Below are 12813 nucleotides of genomic sequence, written 5' to 3'. Positions count from 1 at the left end.
TCAAAAATCCAAAGAGAAAAGATGGAGAAATGGTGCACGGGAGAAGAAAAGAAGGAAGCTTTGTTTTGGTTTAAGCTTCTACAGCTTTCTTTGGTTCACATATATCCCTTAGGTAAAAATACAATATTGCCCCTAGGTCATTTAAAATCCTTTAAAGACCTCTAAGGGTAAAATCGTCATTTCCTGCCTATTTCGTTAATCATAATTAACACTCTCCAATTTCTGTTATTCCCAATATTATGAAATACCAATAAATCATATCTCATTACCCTTTAATTCTCGGTAACGTTCTAATCACCAAATTACTCCGAGACTCACCTCGAGCCCCGAAATCAACCCCGTTATGACCAAACCAATAACTTATATCAAAGATCGTCTTATGCTAAATGGCTCAAACAAATTCACATTATAATGCGGCATCATCAATAATTCACCAACATGCATGAAAATATACAATTACGCCCTCAACATGCCAAATTACCAAAATGCCCCTATGATGAAATGTGGGCCCACATGCATGTATTTAACATCATATTATAATATAATTCACATAAACATGCACATAATCATTTAATGACATAATAAATCAATTATGACACTCCTGGCCTACTAATCCAATCGTTAAACATCATTAGGGATTTTGGGGCATTATAACATTGTGTCACTCCCAATAGTGTCGCCCATGGTAATCATTTTTCTTGTAGTGAAAAGATATGACTCGCCTAGGAGAGATTGTTTTTCTCATAATTATGCTTACCAATTAAATGTATAAAACATTACAAAACATAAAATGTATATATAAAAATAATAATAAATAAAATCTAACAATATTACATGAATTAGTTCATAAATTTGCTTCAAGATCGTAGGCTAGGATTCATTTAGTTGAAACTAATAATGCTAGAAAGTGGTTGAAGTTATTCATTTTTTTGAACTTATCTTATTTTCGGATTTTGGGTCATGCACTAACCTTAGTGCCATTCTAAAAGTGATAGTGATATTTTGATATAATTCCATATTGTATTTCCAAATTCTTTTTAGTCTACGTGCTAATTGTGTTTTAAATTTGCTCTTAAACGTAATTTGAATATTATTTTTGGGGTTCAAATTCCATCATAGAAAAAAATATGCAAAATTAAATTTTGTTTATTTTTATAAATTTGAAGCCCAATAACTAACCCAATAAACCTAACATAACCACACCCTTATATAAACAAACCCACTAAAATATCATCCACACTCGCAACCCAATCCATGTGCATCCATTGGAGAACCACACACTTCTTTAAGAAGAAAAAAAAAAATTCTCACCAGTAAATAAAAAATCTCCAATTTAAAAAAAATAGAAAGTTGAAGTAATCAAAAATTGAATTATGACATTAAATTTCCTAAAACATTACTTCTAAACTTGTCCTAAAATCTGAAATTTTAGTTTCCTATAAAATTTTGAATTTAAGATTTATACTTATATTATAACAAAAAGACAGATTCTACAAAGATGAAATCATTATATTTTATAATTAAATATTTATCAATGAAAAAAAAATCTACCTAAAAAACATAATTACTAAACGTCCTAAATTAAGAAATTCAAACTTTCATACTAAAATCTCAATATTTAATTATATAGAGATATCCTTCCATATATTATTATCCATTCCTCCTAGAAACACACTACTTTTTTTCATAATATTTTTTGTATACTTAGAAGAGTCTATCTCAGGTGAACCCTTATTTTTTATTTATTTTTTTATCTCCTAAACTTCCAAAAAAAAAAAAAACTCCTAAACTTTATATGTTACTGCATTGATTTTCACTAAGTGTACTTTACACTATACCCTCTCTATATTTTCATGATCACCATTTAGCACAACACAACAAGATTCCAGTTAAGAAAAAATGTCTTTCTCAAGCAATGTTATCTTCTTCCTTTTGCTTTCAATTTCTCTGAAAGCAACACTAACATTTGGTGCTCAAAAAATCCAGGATGGGCCTTTAGCCACTATTTATATCATTACCAATGATTTGCCCAAAAATAACACAAATCCAAATGAATTCAATATGCAGATAACTGATTCCAAACAAAGTCTTTCTAAGCTGGAAACGACACTGAAATGGGGAGACGACTATAATTTTGAGGTAACAGATAGTGGTAGTATATATTACTTGGAGGCTCTATGGGGAAGATTCATGGCTTCAGTGAATGCGTTTGAACCAAACAGAGATATTGATCACCGATCAGCTTTTTGGTTGGTTAAACCGGACGGGTTCTATCTTAGTTGGGATAATTCTACTTGGGTGCAAAAGGGTGTTTGGGAGACCGAATGAAAATATAAATCCTAATTTCATGGATTAATTTTCTATGTATTATATCCTTGTAAGTAAATAACAGTCTACTTGCGGATCAAATATGGGTTTTTTTTTCACATATGTACCTTTTTTTGTTATATTTTTACAATTCTTTTTTTTCTTTCAAAAATGCTATCTTAGGTTTTCAAAAATATAATTTTTAAAGTTTTTTAATTAAAAAAATCCAGTGACAAAAAAACAATAATTAGACATTAACAAACTAAACTACGTACAAATATATTCAAAAAAATAAATTCAAAATATATATCAAAACAACTAATAAAAAAATTATATATATCAAAATAATATCAGTGTTGTTTGGTGATTTTTTTTTTTTTAAAAAAAATTATAGTATCTGCTAGTTTATTTTAAATATATATTTAATCTTTTTAGGTATATTTTCGATACATTTTAAGTATAACAACCAAAACAACATATTTATAAATAACATAACTTTAAAAGTCCTATTTTTCTAAAACCAAGTCTATATTTTTGATAGAGAAAAAATAACTTTCAAGAACCATAAAAAAAATTAGTTTTGAAAAAAACCTATTAATTAGAAATTAACTTCTAATGCCAAAATAACCCTATTCGAAACAATCCCTAATACATTAACATTTCTATTTCCTAATACAAACGCAATCCAACCTTTCAAATAACTCATTTTGAATGAGTTTTTCACCCAAAAAAAAAGTGCAAGCAAGTACACTTAACACAAAATCCAGACAAAATTTACCAATGGGGATAATCAAACAAAGCACTCGTCTTTTCACATCTAATTTCTTTTCTTTTTCTTTTTTATTTGATAAAAATTGTCATCTTCACCATCACCATACCTACTTTTGCATAAGACTAAGAAAAAAAAACTAGAGACAGAGAGAAAAGGAATATAAACACATTCTCTTTGTTTTTCCAGTACTTTTCAGTTCTCATAACACATCTATTAGCTTTTCCTGGCTTCCTTCGACGAGGCAGCAACACCTACTACTGAAACCAAGAGATCCAAAATTGTTGACAAAGGTCAAAAACATAAGCCCAGAAGAAAGACTCCACACTAAGATAGTGTACTTCCCAACTTCTAAGCTTTCCACAACTCAATGCAGCCACATGAATAATTCAAATATAAACCAAGTTTATGTACACTCTTCTACTACGGTTACTTCTCGATAAGATGACGAGCACCATCACAACCAACAACTTGCGGCCCCCTTTGCATAACATTAACCAACTCGCCTTTTTTTCTTTTTTTTCTTTATCTATTTTCAGTGACAAATATATGTTGTTGTTTCCCAATTCAGTCGAAACCTAATCAATTTCTCCTTCTTCCATACAGTCTATGGTACTAGGAACACAAGCTAGCTCACATTCTTCTTCCTCGTCATCCACCTTCATGAACAAACCAAGTTGTTCCAAGGCGTTACTGCTCCCAAACTTGAAGCTACCTAAGCCATCCTGTGAATTATCTGGGCTAGTTTCGTCTCCTGAGCTAGGTAACAGCTCTACGGGGGCAGTCCTAAGCATTTCTAAATCTTCCAGGAACCGAGAATTCTCATTGATTTCAACAGTCTTTTCGATCTGCACAAATGTTAAATGTTAGAATAAAAATTCAAACATGATCCTACTCTGTGCAACAAGGTTTGAACAGTTACCTGTAGCAATGCCTGCCGTGCTGCCTCTCTCTCAAGCTCCCTCTTTCGTTTAGCCTCAGCTGCAGCTTCCACTTCAGCTCGTCTTCGAGCATCTTCAGCAGCCCGGGCTTCAGCTCGTAACCTTGCTTTCTCTGGTCAGACATTAAGTACAAATAAATAAAATACATACATCATTCTCCACTTATTTGAACACAAAAAATTTATACATCTCACTTGGTCTGCCTTTGCATGAAACTAAAAGCATATAGATGCATCTCAATGCATACAAAGCACAAAACTACACAGAAATTAAATAAGTAGTTGCAACCTTTTCTCTGCTGCAGTTCAAGTTCCTCCCTCTCCCGCCGCAATTTCTCAGGATCCCCTTTATCACCCTGATTTCAGCCAATAATCAAACACATGATCATGTACAGAGAAGAATTTAGCCATGAGATGGTCAGGTAAAACTAGAATGAGTATAAAAGAGCCAAAATTGAAACCCACATCATTCAGAGTTTTCTCTCGTGCTCTTAAAATTGTATCAGCAAACCGATTCTTTAATAGAGCTGCCCTGTACTGCTTGTCAGGGGAGACCCGCCTCCCAGTTGGAGCACTATCCACTATATTTTGTAAGGACTGATCAGTGAAATAATACACCCCAAAACCAATAGCAGAACAGCTTTCTCTCTAAATTCCATGCTTACCATCTTGGCAGCTGTCTGACTCAATTGATCCTGGCTTTTGCTCAGAAGGTTGTTCAACTTGGTCCAAGCCACTATCAGTCTCTGCATAACCCAAAGATTAACAAATTTCATAAATATGCAATCTGAATTCCAAAGTAAAAATCTTAGTCAAATGAAACTCATAAAATAGTTGGGAGACAGCCAAACTAGTCTTAAAATCAACTACGGTGGCAACAAATCATTCTGATGCTATGCAAAGCCAACATCTTTGAGCTCGATGATAGTTAATAAGTAGAAAAATAATTTTCATCTACTTGACAGTTTTCAATCAAATCTCATCAGTCTCTTAGCGCTTTTCTTACACAGAAACTGAGATCAAAATTATCTAGATGTGATTAAAAATAAGAAAAGGATTCCTTAAAAAAAATAATAACTTACCATGCCTTTCATTAAGATCACTAATAGTTGTCTTTTTGTCTAATTCTGATCCAGAGTCCAAGGTCTCTGGCACCTGAAAAATAAAACACAACTAACCATTCACTATCGCCCCACACAACTCATTGAGTTGCGAAAAAGAAAAAAAACTCTTAACCATTCACCAAGCATCCATCATGAGAGCTAAACAATTTCAATTTGCAACATGATACATGAAACAAAATTAAGTGCCAGATACCTTAGATTCGTTAACTAAAGTTGAGACCTTAGTAACATCACACTCGTTCTCAGAAGGACAGCTGGACTCTGAATCTGTGAATCAACAATCATACACATGAAACTCAGTCACTAGGTTTTGGTGTGCATACATTGACTCATTCGTATATTTTTTTCCAAAAGACAAGCCAAAGACTAAATGGGTAGCTTAAATCTCATAAGCAACCTCTTAAATTAAAGAAAGAATATGAACAGGTTGAAATATTTCGCTCAAAATAGTGGGATCTAAATAAATAGAAGAAAACAAAAACGAGCAATGGATAATGATATAAAAGAACATAACAAGCGCAATTACCACTAGAGCTGTCTGAACTCATAGATTTACTGATCATATGGTCTGTATCCTTTTCAATCTCCAGAGGAGGATAGCTTGAGACAGGAGGCTCATTTCCACCAATATCAACTTCCTCATCAGTTGGATCATTTCCTGAAAGAAAAAAAAAATTATAAATATCACAACACATGTGAAAAACAAGTAAAAAGGATTCAATTCCATACAACCTAGCTTAGAAACTGATTTTTTAAATAAAAGTATACTATTAAATAGAGGGGTATCACCTTTGCATGGTTGCATGGATGAATTACTCAACCCGGAGCCGTGCAAAAGCTACAAGAGAAAACATCAAAACGATAAGTTTGCTTGGCGCATTTTATCAAAGGATAAGAATGTTCTGTATTCAGCAGGTAAAAGAAACGTGTAGTTAATACCTCTATTTCACAAGGTTCAGCTTGTGATTGAGCTTTCTGCTTCTCTTCCAAGTATTCATCAACAAGCTTACGCAATGTGAATAAGGTATCATCACTGAGATCATCTATATCAATCTCAATCTCATCTTCTCCAGAGTCCTTGCTATCTGAACTATTTTCCCTCAAGAAATCAATTATACGTACAGGCGTCTCATTCTCACCTAGCAAAGATTCTAATTCCTTGCCCAGCCTATGTTTCTCCTCGTCATTCATTATTCTTTTCACTGGCTCTGGTCTTACCTCAGGTTGTGTAGGAACTACTTTCCTCTTTTTTGAAGGGGGGTTTGGCTCAGCTAGTTCCAAGTCCACACCAGAACCTGATTTTTTTTCGGGTAATGGTTTAGGATGAACTTTTGGCAGCTTTTTCTCAATAGGTTTCCACCTCACTTCAAAAAATTTATTTAGGGTATCAGCCATAGCATGGACATCATTTCCTGCAGGATTGTAGGTCATTGCGTTTGTGAAAGTAAGTCTCACATCATCATAAAACTCCATGGGATTTGAGTACGATCCTGAAGCTATCTTGCTCTTTACGGTTCCCAAATCCATCGGATGCTTGATAACAGTAAAATAATCCGGAATATTCAACTTCACTACATCAACCGGGGCATTGAATACCCATCCAAACTGATGAGTCATCAATCGTTTTAACAATGCCTCACATTGTTTCAACAACATCACAACTGTAGTGCTTGGGGCTGAAGTTCGATTTGTTAATTCAAACTTCCCAGAAAAACTCCGATTCGTTTCAGCTTTCTTACCTCCAGCATTCGAATTCTTAACCTGGCCAGGAGTTAGCATTGAGGATTTCTTGGACTTTCCAATGGTTGGCACATTCTGTCCACTGCTACAGCTAAGAATGCCGCTGGAAGAAGACCTTGCAAGACCATTAGCCTTCTGCGATTCAACTTTCTTCAGAGTTACTCGAGTCCGTCCAAGATTCTTTCTCAATCTATGCAATAGAATCTTTCTCTCAGATCGTGACAATTTTGACAAGGGAATAACTTGCTTGGGAACAAAGAAATCGGCACTCTTGTTAGAATTCAAACTTATACACTTCCTCGTCAAGGCACTTGAAGCCTCAGAGGCAGCGATTTCCATGTCTATTCGTCCTGAGCTACCAGAACCCTCAGACTCACCAGCTGTTTGAATGGCATTGCCATAATAGCTTCCCGGGTATCTATTTGCCTTGGTTACAGTCATATCCAAAATCACAGCAAAGCACTAATTTGCTCCTTTCCAATTGCTATGGAATTTGTATGGTGTATGACGATATAATCACCACCAACAGAGTTCGAATGTCTGCATATGTATCAATCATGGAGCTAACATTACCATAACTGCTTATCCCAACTCAACACTTACAACCACAAAGTGTTTGACTGGTTTTTGAGGATGAAAGATTTAGGTTAAAAATTTGGGGACAATGAAAAACACACACACACAGAGTTGTGGCCATTAATTTCATCAACTAAGTAGAAAAATATGGAATTGTTAATGTAAAAACAGCAAAAAAGATGTTGATTTTACGATATGCTTGGGTCTAATTTCTTCGTATACTGAAAAACTGAGAAAACATCAGTGAGAGTATTCTAAAACACTGAAAGCACATAAATTTCTTTAATACAAAATGTTGCGGGAAAACTGAAAACACTCGGCAAGAAATTTCAAAACGGGGAAGTGAATTAAAAAAAAAACTCTTAGACTTGAAGCTGTGTTGAAAAACGAAATCGAAAGCTTTACGCACCGAAAAAGAAAGTGAAAACTCAAAGAATAAAGAAAAAGCCTAAACCACTGATTACCGGCGGGTGGGGCTGTAAGGCGGGCTGCCCAAACCGAACTGAAAGCTCTGTTCCGGGAGTATCAGAAGAATCGGCGACGAAGAAGAGATTTCAGGGCCTGAGATTTCACCTCAAACGAACGAAAGCAATAACAGAGAGAGCCCTAGCCAGCCTTCTTCAGATCGCGAAAAGTCGGTTGACGATGTTTTAGGTATTATTTAAATTTCACTTATCATATTAACACGTGTGACTCATGTGCAAACCTATCTTCTTTCAAGGGTATTTACTCTATTTCTTTTTCTTTTCATTTTTATGCATTTATAGCATTTTATTAATTTCATTTTATATATTATGATTTAAAAAATTACCATACATACTATCAGTGACATGTCACTAGAAATTATTTTAAGAGAGAGGTTGATAATTATTTTTAAAAAAAAATTAGTTAATGTATAATAATTATTTTATATTTTTTTAAAGAATAATATATAAATATTTTAATTATCAAACACGTGTAAGTATTAGCTCAATTATTGAGCAAGCCTTATATTTCTTTATGTGTTTGAACTCGTAAGATTTTTTTACCAAGTAAAATTAATGTTATAATTAACTAAATAGTTTATTTATTAAACTTCAAAGTAGGCAGAGCCTACACAAATCACCATGTGGCTATGCATACTACTCCATTTTTTACAAAAGTGTACAAAAAAGACCCTTCAATCAATTTTTGGTAAGATTTTTTTTTAGAAAAAGACAAAAATATCTAAATGAAATTATTTAAAATATTATTTTATTTATTGATATTTATAATAAATAAAATAATTGCTATATATGTATATATATATGTGAAAATAAGGTATATTTTAAATATTTATAATTGTAGTACATGTCCTCATCCCTTGGTGGAGGCGGTGGTCCCCGAGAATTAGAAGACCCACTTCTCTCCTCAGCATCCGGGTTCTCCATTGGTTGTTTTCCAGGACGCCTTGGGTAACTTTCATCAGGCGTGTTCTGATTGTTCGTGGCCATGAATCTCTCAGGGATGAATGCTTAAGTCTCTCAATGAAAGCACCAAACTGTTGACGCCGTTTTTCGTCAAACAGTGAAAGAAGAGCACAAAAACAATAATAGATAATGGCCAAATACAATAAAACAAATCAAACACACGATTTTTACGTGGTTCAGCAGTTAAATCTGCCTAGTCCACGAGTCTCTGTTATTAAACTCAAGATTATCTCTGAAAATTCTTAAGCATGAATTCTTCAGAGTTTTCTCTCAAGGATCAGAATTTTCGGTCCTTTACAATGGCGCATGGCTTCTCTATTTATAGAGAAGGATGCAGAATACTATCCCACATATTTTGGGTGGTTACTCTTATTGTGAATAAAATAAATGGCCTTAAATGCCTATAATCAGATATAAAAGGAAACGTCCCTGAAGACCAGGAAACACATAACTGATCAAATAATATCCCACGATTCTAGGGGATTTACATTAATAAATGAGGATTAGATCTCATATTTATAATACTTGTAGATATTTAATGTGGTTACCGCGTATCTCTAAGGCTTTAGTCTCCCAGGTTTCCTGTCACCTTTCGAGCTGGAGACATCTTCCAAGGTCACCCAATCTGTTCGAGATCATATGCGCGTCGAGCTCGGGAACCCTGATCTGAAGTTGTCTCCGAAGATGGATGTGATCCCGGGGCTATCTTTCGAGATCATGAACTCTTCGAGGTCACCATACTCGAGATCGTCCATATCCTGCAAGCTCGGCATATGATCCTGGAGCTTGCTTCCAACCTTATGAGTCAACTTATTTGCGAATCCAACTTTCGAGGTCATAATTAACATGGCTCGAAATCTGGGTATAACATTTTGCCCCCTCAAAAGTATTTGTTCGAATCCTAAGAGAATGAAACTTTTGAACTACTTTCCCTGAGAACTGCACCGTCACACCTTTGAAAATGGACACGCGTCAGCTGGGTATTGCTCACTTTTGGTACTCGAGTGCCTTGGAAACACGCCCACGATCGTCCGTCTGACAACTTTTCGGCGCCTTTTTGTCATTGATCCCCATCCGTTCGATCTAGTGAGGATTTCACTCGATGCTCCTGATTAATTCATTTTCCCCACTTATATATACAAGACCCCACTCTTCATCTTCTTCTTCACTTTTACCTTCATTCGCCATAAGCAAAAAAGAAAAACAAACTCAGAGACCTCTTTGCAAAATTCCTATTCTGTGCATGTTTTCTCGACCAAATAAGCAAAGGAATCCTGGTCTGTTCAAGTCAGTGAGCTCTTTCCTGCAACCTCTTCTTCGATCGACGATCTCTCTGCAATCGCCATTACTGTGTAAGTATGCCATTTTTTTATTTAAACTGTTCTTGCTGTGTATCTGTTTATACTGGTTTGCATCCACGATAGGAAGTTTTAACACGAGAGGCTTTCATGCCTTTTAGACTTTCATTCTGGATTTTCGTCTCTGGTTTATACCCAGTTTTGACGTTTGAATGTGGTTCCCATTTTCTGGGTTTTGAAATTTTTAGGCAACGTTTCTTGTGCACTAAGATTTCGGATAAAAACGTGGGTCTTGATAAATGCACGAAACCCAAAGACGCCTTTCCTGGTTAACCGCCACTCTTCTTTCCCTTGAATTTCGGGATTTTCAAAAAATCATCCACGCTCCTTTTCTTTTTCGTGGAATACACGCCCCTGACTCTTCAATAAGGATCTTAGTATTTAGTGTCTCGTTCCTAAATTTCTGAGCTCACTCCATCGAGCTCGTAATTCTTGCATGCATGGCCCTCACCATATTTTCTTTCTCGTTAGATGTCACAGAATCTGGAAAGACGGTGGGGGTCATTGCTGGCAATCCCTTACGAGCCAAAATCTCCGAGCCCAGAATCGCTCTTCGCCCGGAACCAACGCCGGATAAGAGAGTACGAGTTTGCACGCGAGCAGGAAGACATTCGAGCCCACTATCGCTGCCAGATAGACGAGGTCATAGAAAAGAAGAGAAGAGTTCTTCGGGAGGCCCTCTATCCGGAGCTCAATTCAGGACCTAGGCCAATCCCCCTCGATCCTGCGCTAAGAGTTACTGTTGCATATCGTCCAGGGGAACTCCAGTTTTCCTTAATGGGGGAACCTTCCTCCTCACACCCGAGGAGAGAAATGTTCGAGGCCGAGCTCTACTGGAGCACGGTTACCACAACCAGCCAAATATCTGAAATACTGGCCTTCCATGGCCTTCATTTGTCAGGCACCTTGAAGTGTCGAGCTCCGACTGGTCAAGAACGGAGCTGTTTCGCCCCTGGCGGCCGCGATGCCACAGTGAAATATGCGGCATGGAGCCAAGAACATATGAGGGCAGGAGCACTGCTGTCCTTGAAGTCTTTTTTCAAAGACTTTACTGATTTCGTTGGGTTGGCTCCGTTCCAACTCAATACTAATTCGTACAGGGTGCTGTCTGCCCTGAGGTCCTTATTCCACGAGCTGGGGTGGGAATGACCTTCACCTCAAGAGATTTTATATCTCTTTTGTTTGAAAAGTAACCCCTCCCGAGCTCGGGGAGAGGATGGTTTTTACTATCTCTCGAGCTATCCCAAAGAGACGAAGGTTTTTGGGGATCTCCCCAATCATCCGCCTGATTTCAAGAGGGCCTTCTTCTGGACAGATGGTCTGTCCCCGTCTCGACATTACTCGTTCAGGCGGATTCGTAAGTATTCTCGTTACTTTTATTCCTGAGCTTGAGACTTTAGTTCTTAAATCCACATTTAGTTGAAATGTGTTTCGTTTTTCAGCTAACTTTCAACGTCCCACCCCTAATGAAGCGATGAAGAGGCACAGAGAGGCCTTACTCCAACTCCCTTATGGTAGGAGGTCTCTCTCGTACCTATTACATGAGGGTAAGCTCCGAGCTTGCGGGCTGTTGGGAGAGGGCCAGTCAACCTCTGACTGGTCCAGCAAAAAATATGAACGCTGGGAGGAGGTGCCACTGCCCACAGGCGCCCTTCCTTCGAGGAGAGAAAGGAGGCCATCACTCCCAGTTCATCTCAGGAGTCCGCGGTCCAGGAATGAGGCCAATGATGAAGCCTCGAGCTCGGACTCAGATGAAGGTAAAGTCCTCCCTACCTCGAGGATGTGGTCCCCCACACTACTAGAACACAGGCCCAATAGGTTAGTCTCATGCCCACAGGATAGATACCACTTCTACATATGGAGTTGGGTAGATGACTGTGTCCATAGGTTCAATAGTGGGCTCGAGAAATACGATACCATGTACACCACGGACGAGGTGTGGAATGGGATAGCTGTGCTGTACGGGACCAATGATTATAGGGACCTCTCGAGGTTATCACCTACTTATAGGGAAGGCACTCCCCCCGCCTCCTCTGAAGACGGGGGAATTTCATGGTCCCCAAGCTCGAGCTCGGGGGAGAGTTCCAGTTAGGTTTCTTCTATCATCACTCTATATGTCTGATACCAAAATTACTTGATGTACACTTCTCTTTTACTGACTCACTGTGTTCTGACTTGTACAGGCGAGATGGACTCCGACCTTGACACCCTTATCGACAATGCAGGCGCCAAGAGGAGCAAACGCCCTAGGGCGGGGTCACTGAAGACCGGTCAGCCGGGCAAAGGCTCCAAGAGATCCAAGAAGACACCTCCCCTTGCCTCGCCGGTTTTAAGCTCTATTGCTGCGTCGACTGTCCAGGCCAGCGCCTCCACGACAATGCCATCCTCGCAGGCCGTCGTCTCCGCGGTTGCACCGACTTCGTTGGTTGGTGCCCCTGCCATTGTTGAGTCCCAACCTCCTATGGTGGGCGAAACGTCTTCTGCTCAACTTTCCAGAAGGCCTTCTGCTTCTCGAGTTCAGAAGCTAACAATCTCCACCCATATGGACTCG

The 12813-nt window shown here is 37.6% G+C and overlaps 1 protein-coding gene across 1 annotated transcript; it reads right to left on the bottom strand.

The window, feature by feature from the left end:
• Nucleotides 1–3115: 3115 nt before the first annotated feature.
• LOC133819748 (transcription factor GTE8-like) lies at nt 3116–8097 on the bottom strand. Its single transcript, XM_062253075.1, has 11 exons — nt 7921–8097; nt 6080–7420; nt 5930–5978; nt 5667–5798; nt 5334–5407; nt 5099–5171; nt 4682–4762; nt 4482–4597; nt 4306–4372; nt 3999–4129; nt 3116–3924 (listed from the first exon to the last, which is right to left on the bottom strand). Exons 2-11 carry the CDS (start codon nt 7319–7321, stop codon nt 3655–3657), a joined length of 2235 nt encoding a protein of 744 aa, XP_062109059.1. The 5' UTR covers nt 7322–7420; nt 7921–8097; the 3' UTR covers nt 3116–3654.
• Nucleotides 8098–12813: the final 4716 nt, after the last annotated feature.

Source organism: Humulus lupulus, chromosome 2, assembly GCF_963169125.1.
Source record: "Humulus lupulus chromosome 2, drHumLupu1.1, whole genome shotgun sequence".
NCBI lineage: Eukaryota > Viridiplantae > Streptophyta > Magnoliopsida > Rosales > Cannabaceae > Humulus > Humulus lupulus.
The sequence above is the reverse complement of the archived record's forward strand: the minus strand, read 5'-3'. Positions and strand labels throughout refer to the sequence as shown.

Excerpts from the sequence above, each read along its gene's own strand:
- LOC133819748 (XM_062253075.1), bottom strand. The coding sequence starts at position 7,321 with ATGACTGTAACCAAGGCAAATAGATACCCGGGAAGCTATTATGGCAAT. Across the intron at positions 5,172-5,333 it reads CTTTAGTTAACGAATCTAAG|GTGCCAGAGACCTTGGACTC; the intron begins GTATCTGGCACT and ends TTTATTTTTCAG. Across the intron at positions 4,598-4,681 it reads GTCAGACAGCTGCCAAGATG|TGGATAGTGCTCCAACTGGG; the intron begins GTAAGCATGGAA and ends TACAAAATATAG.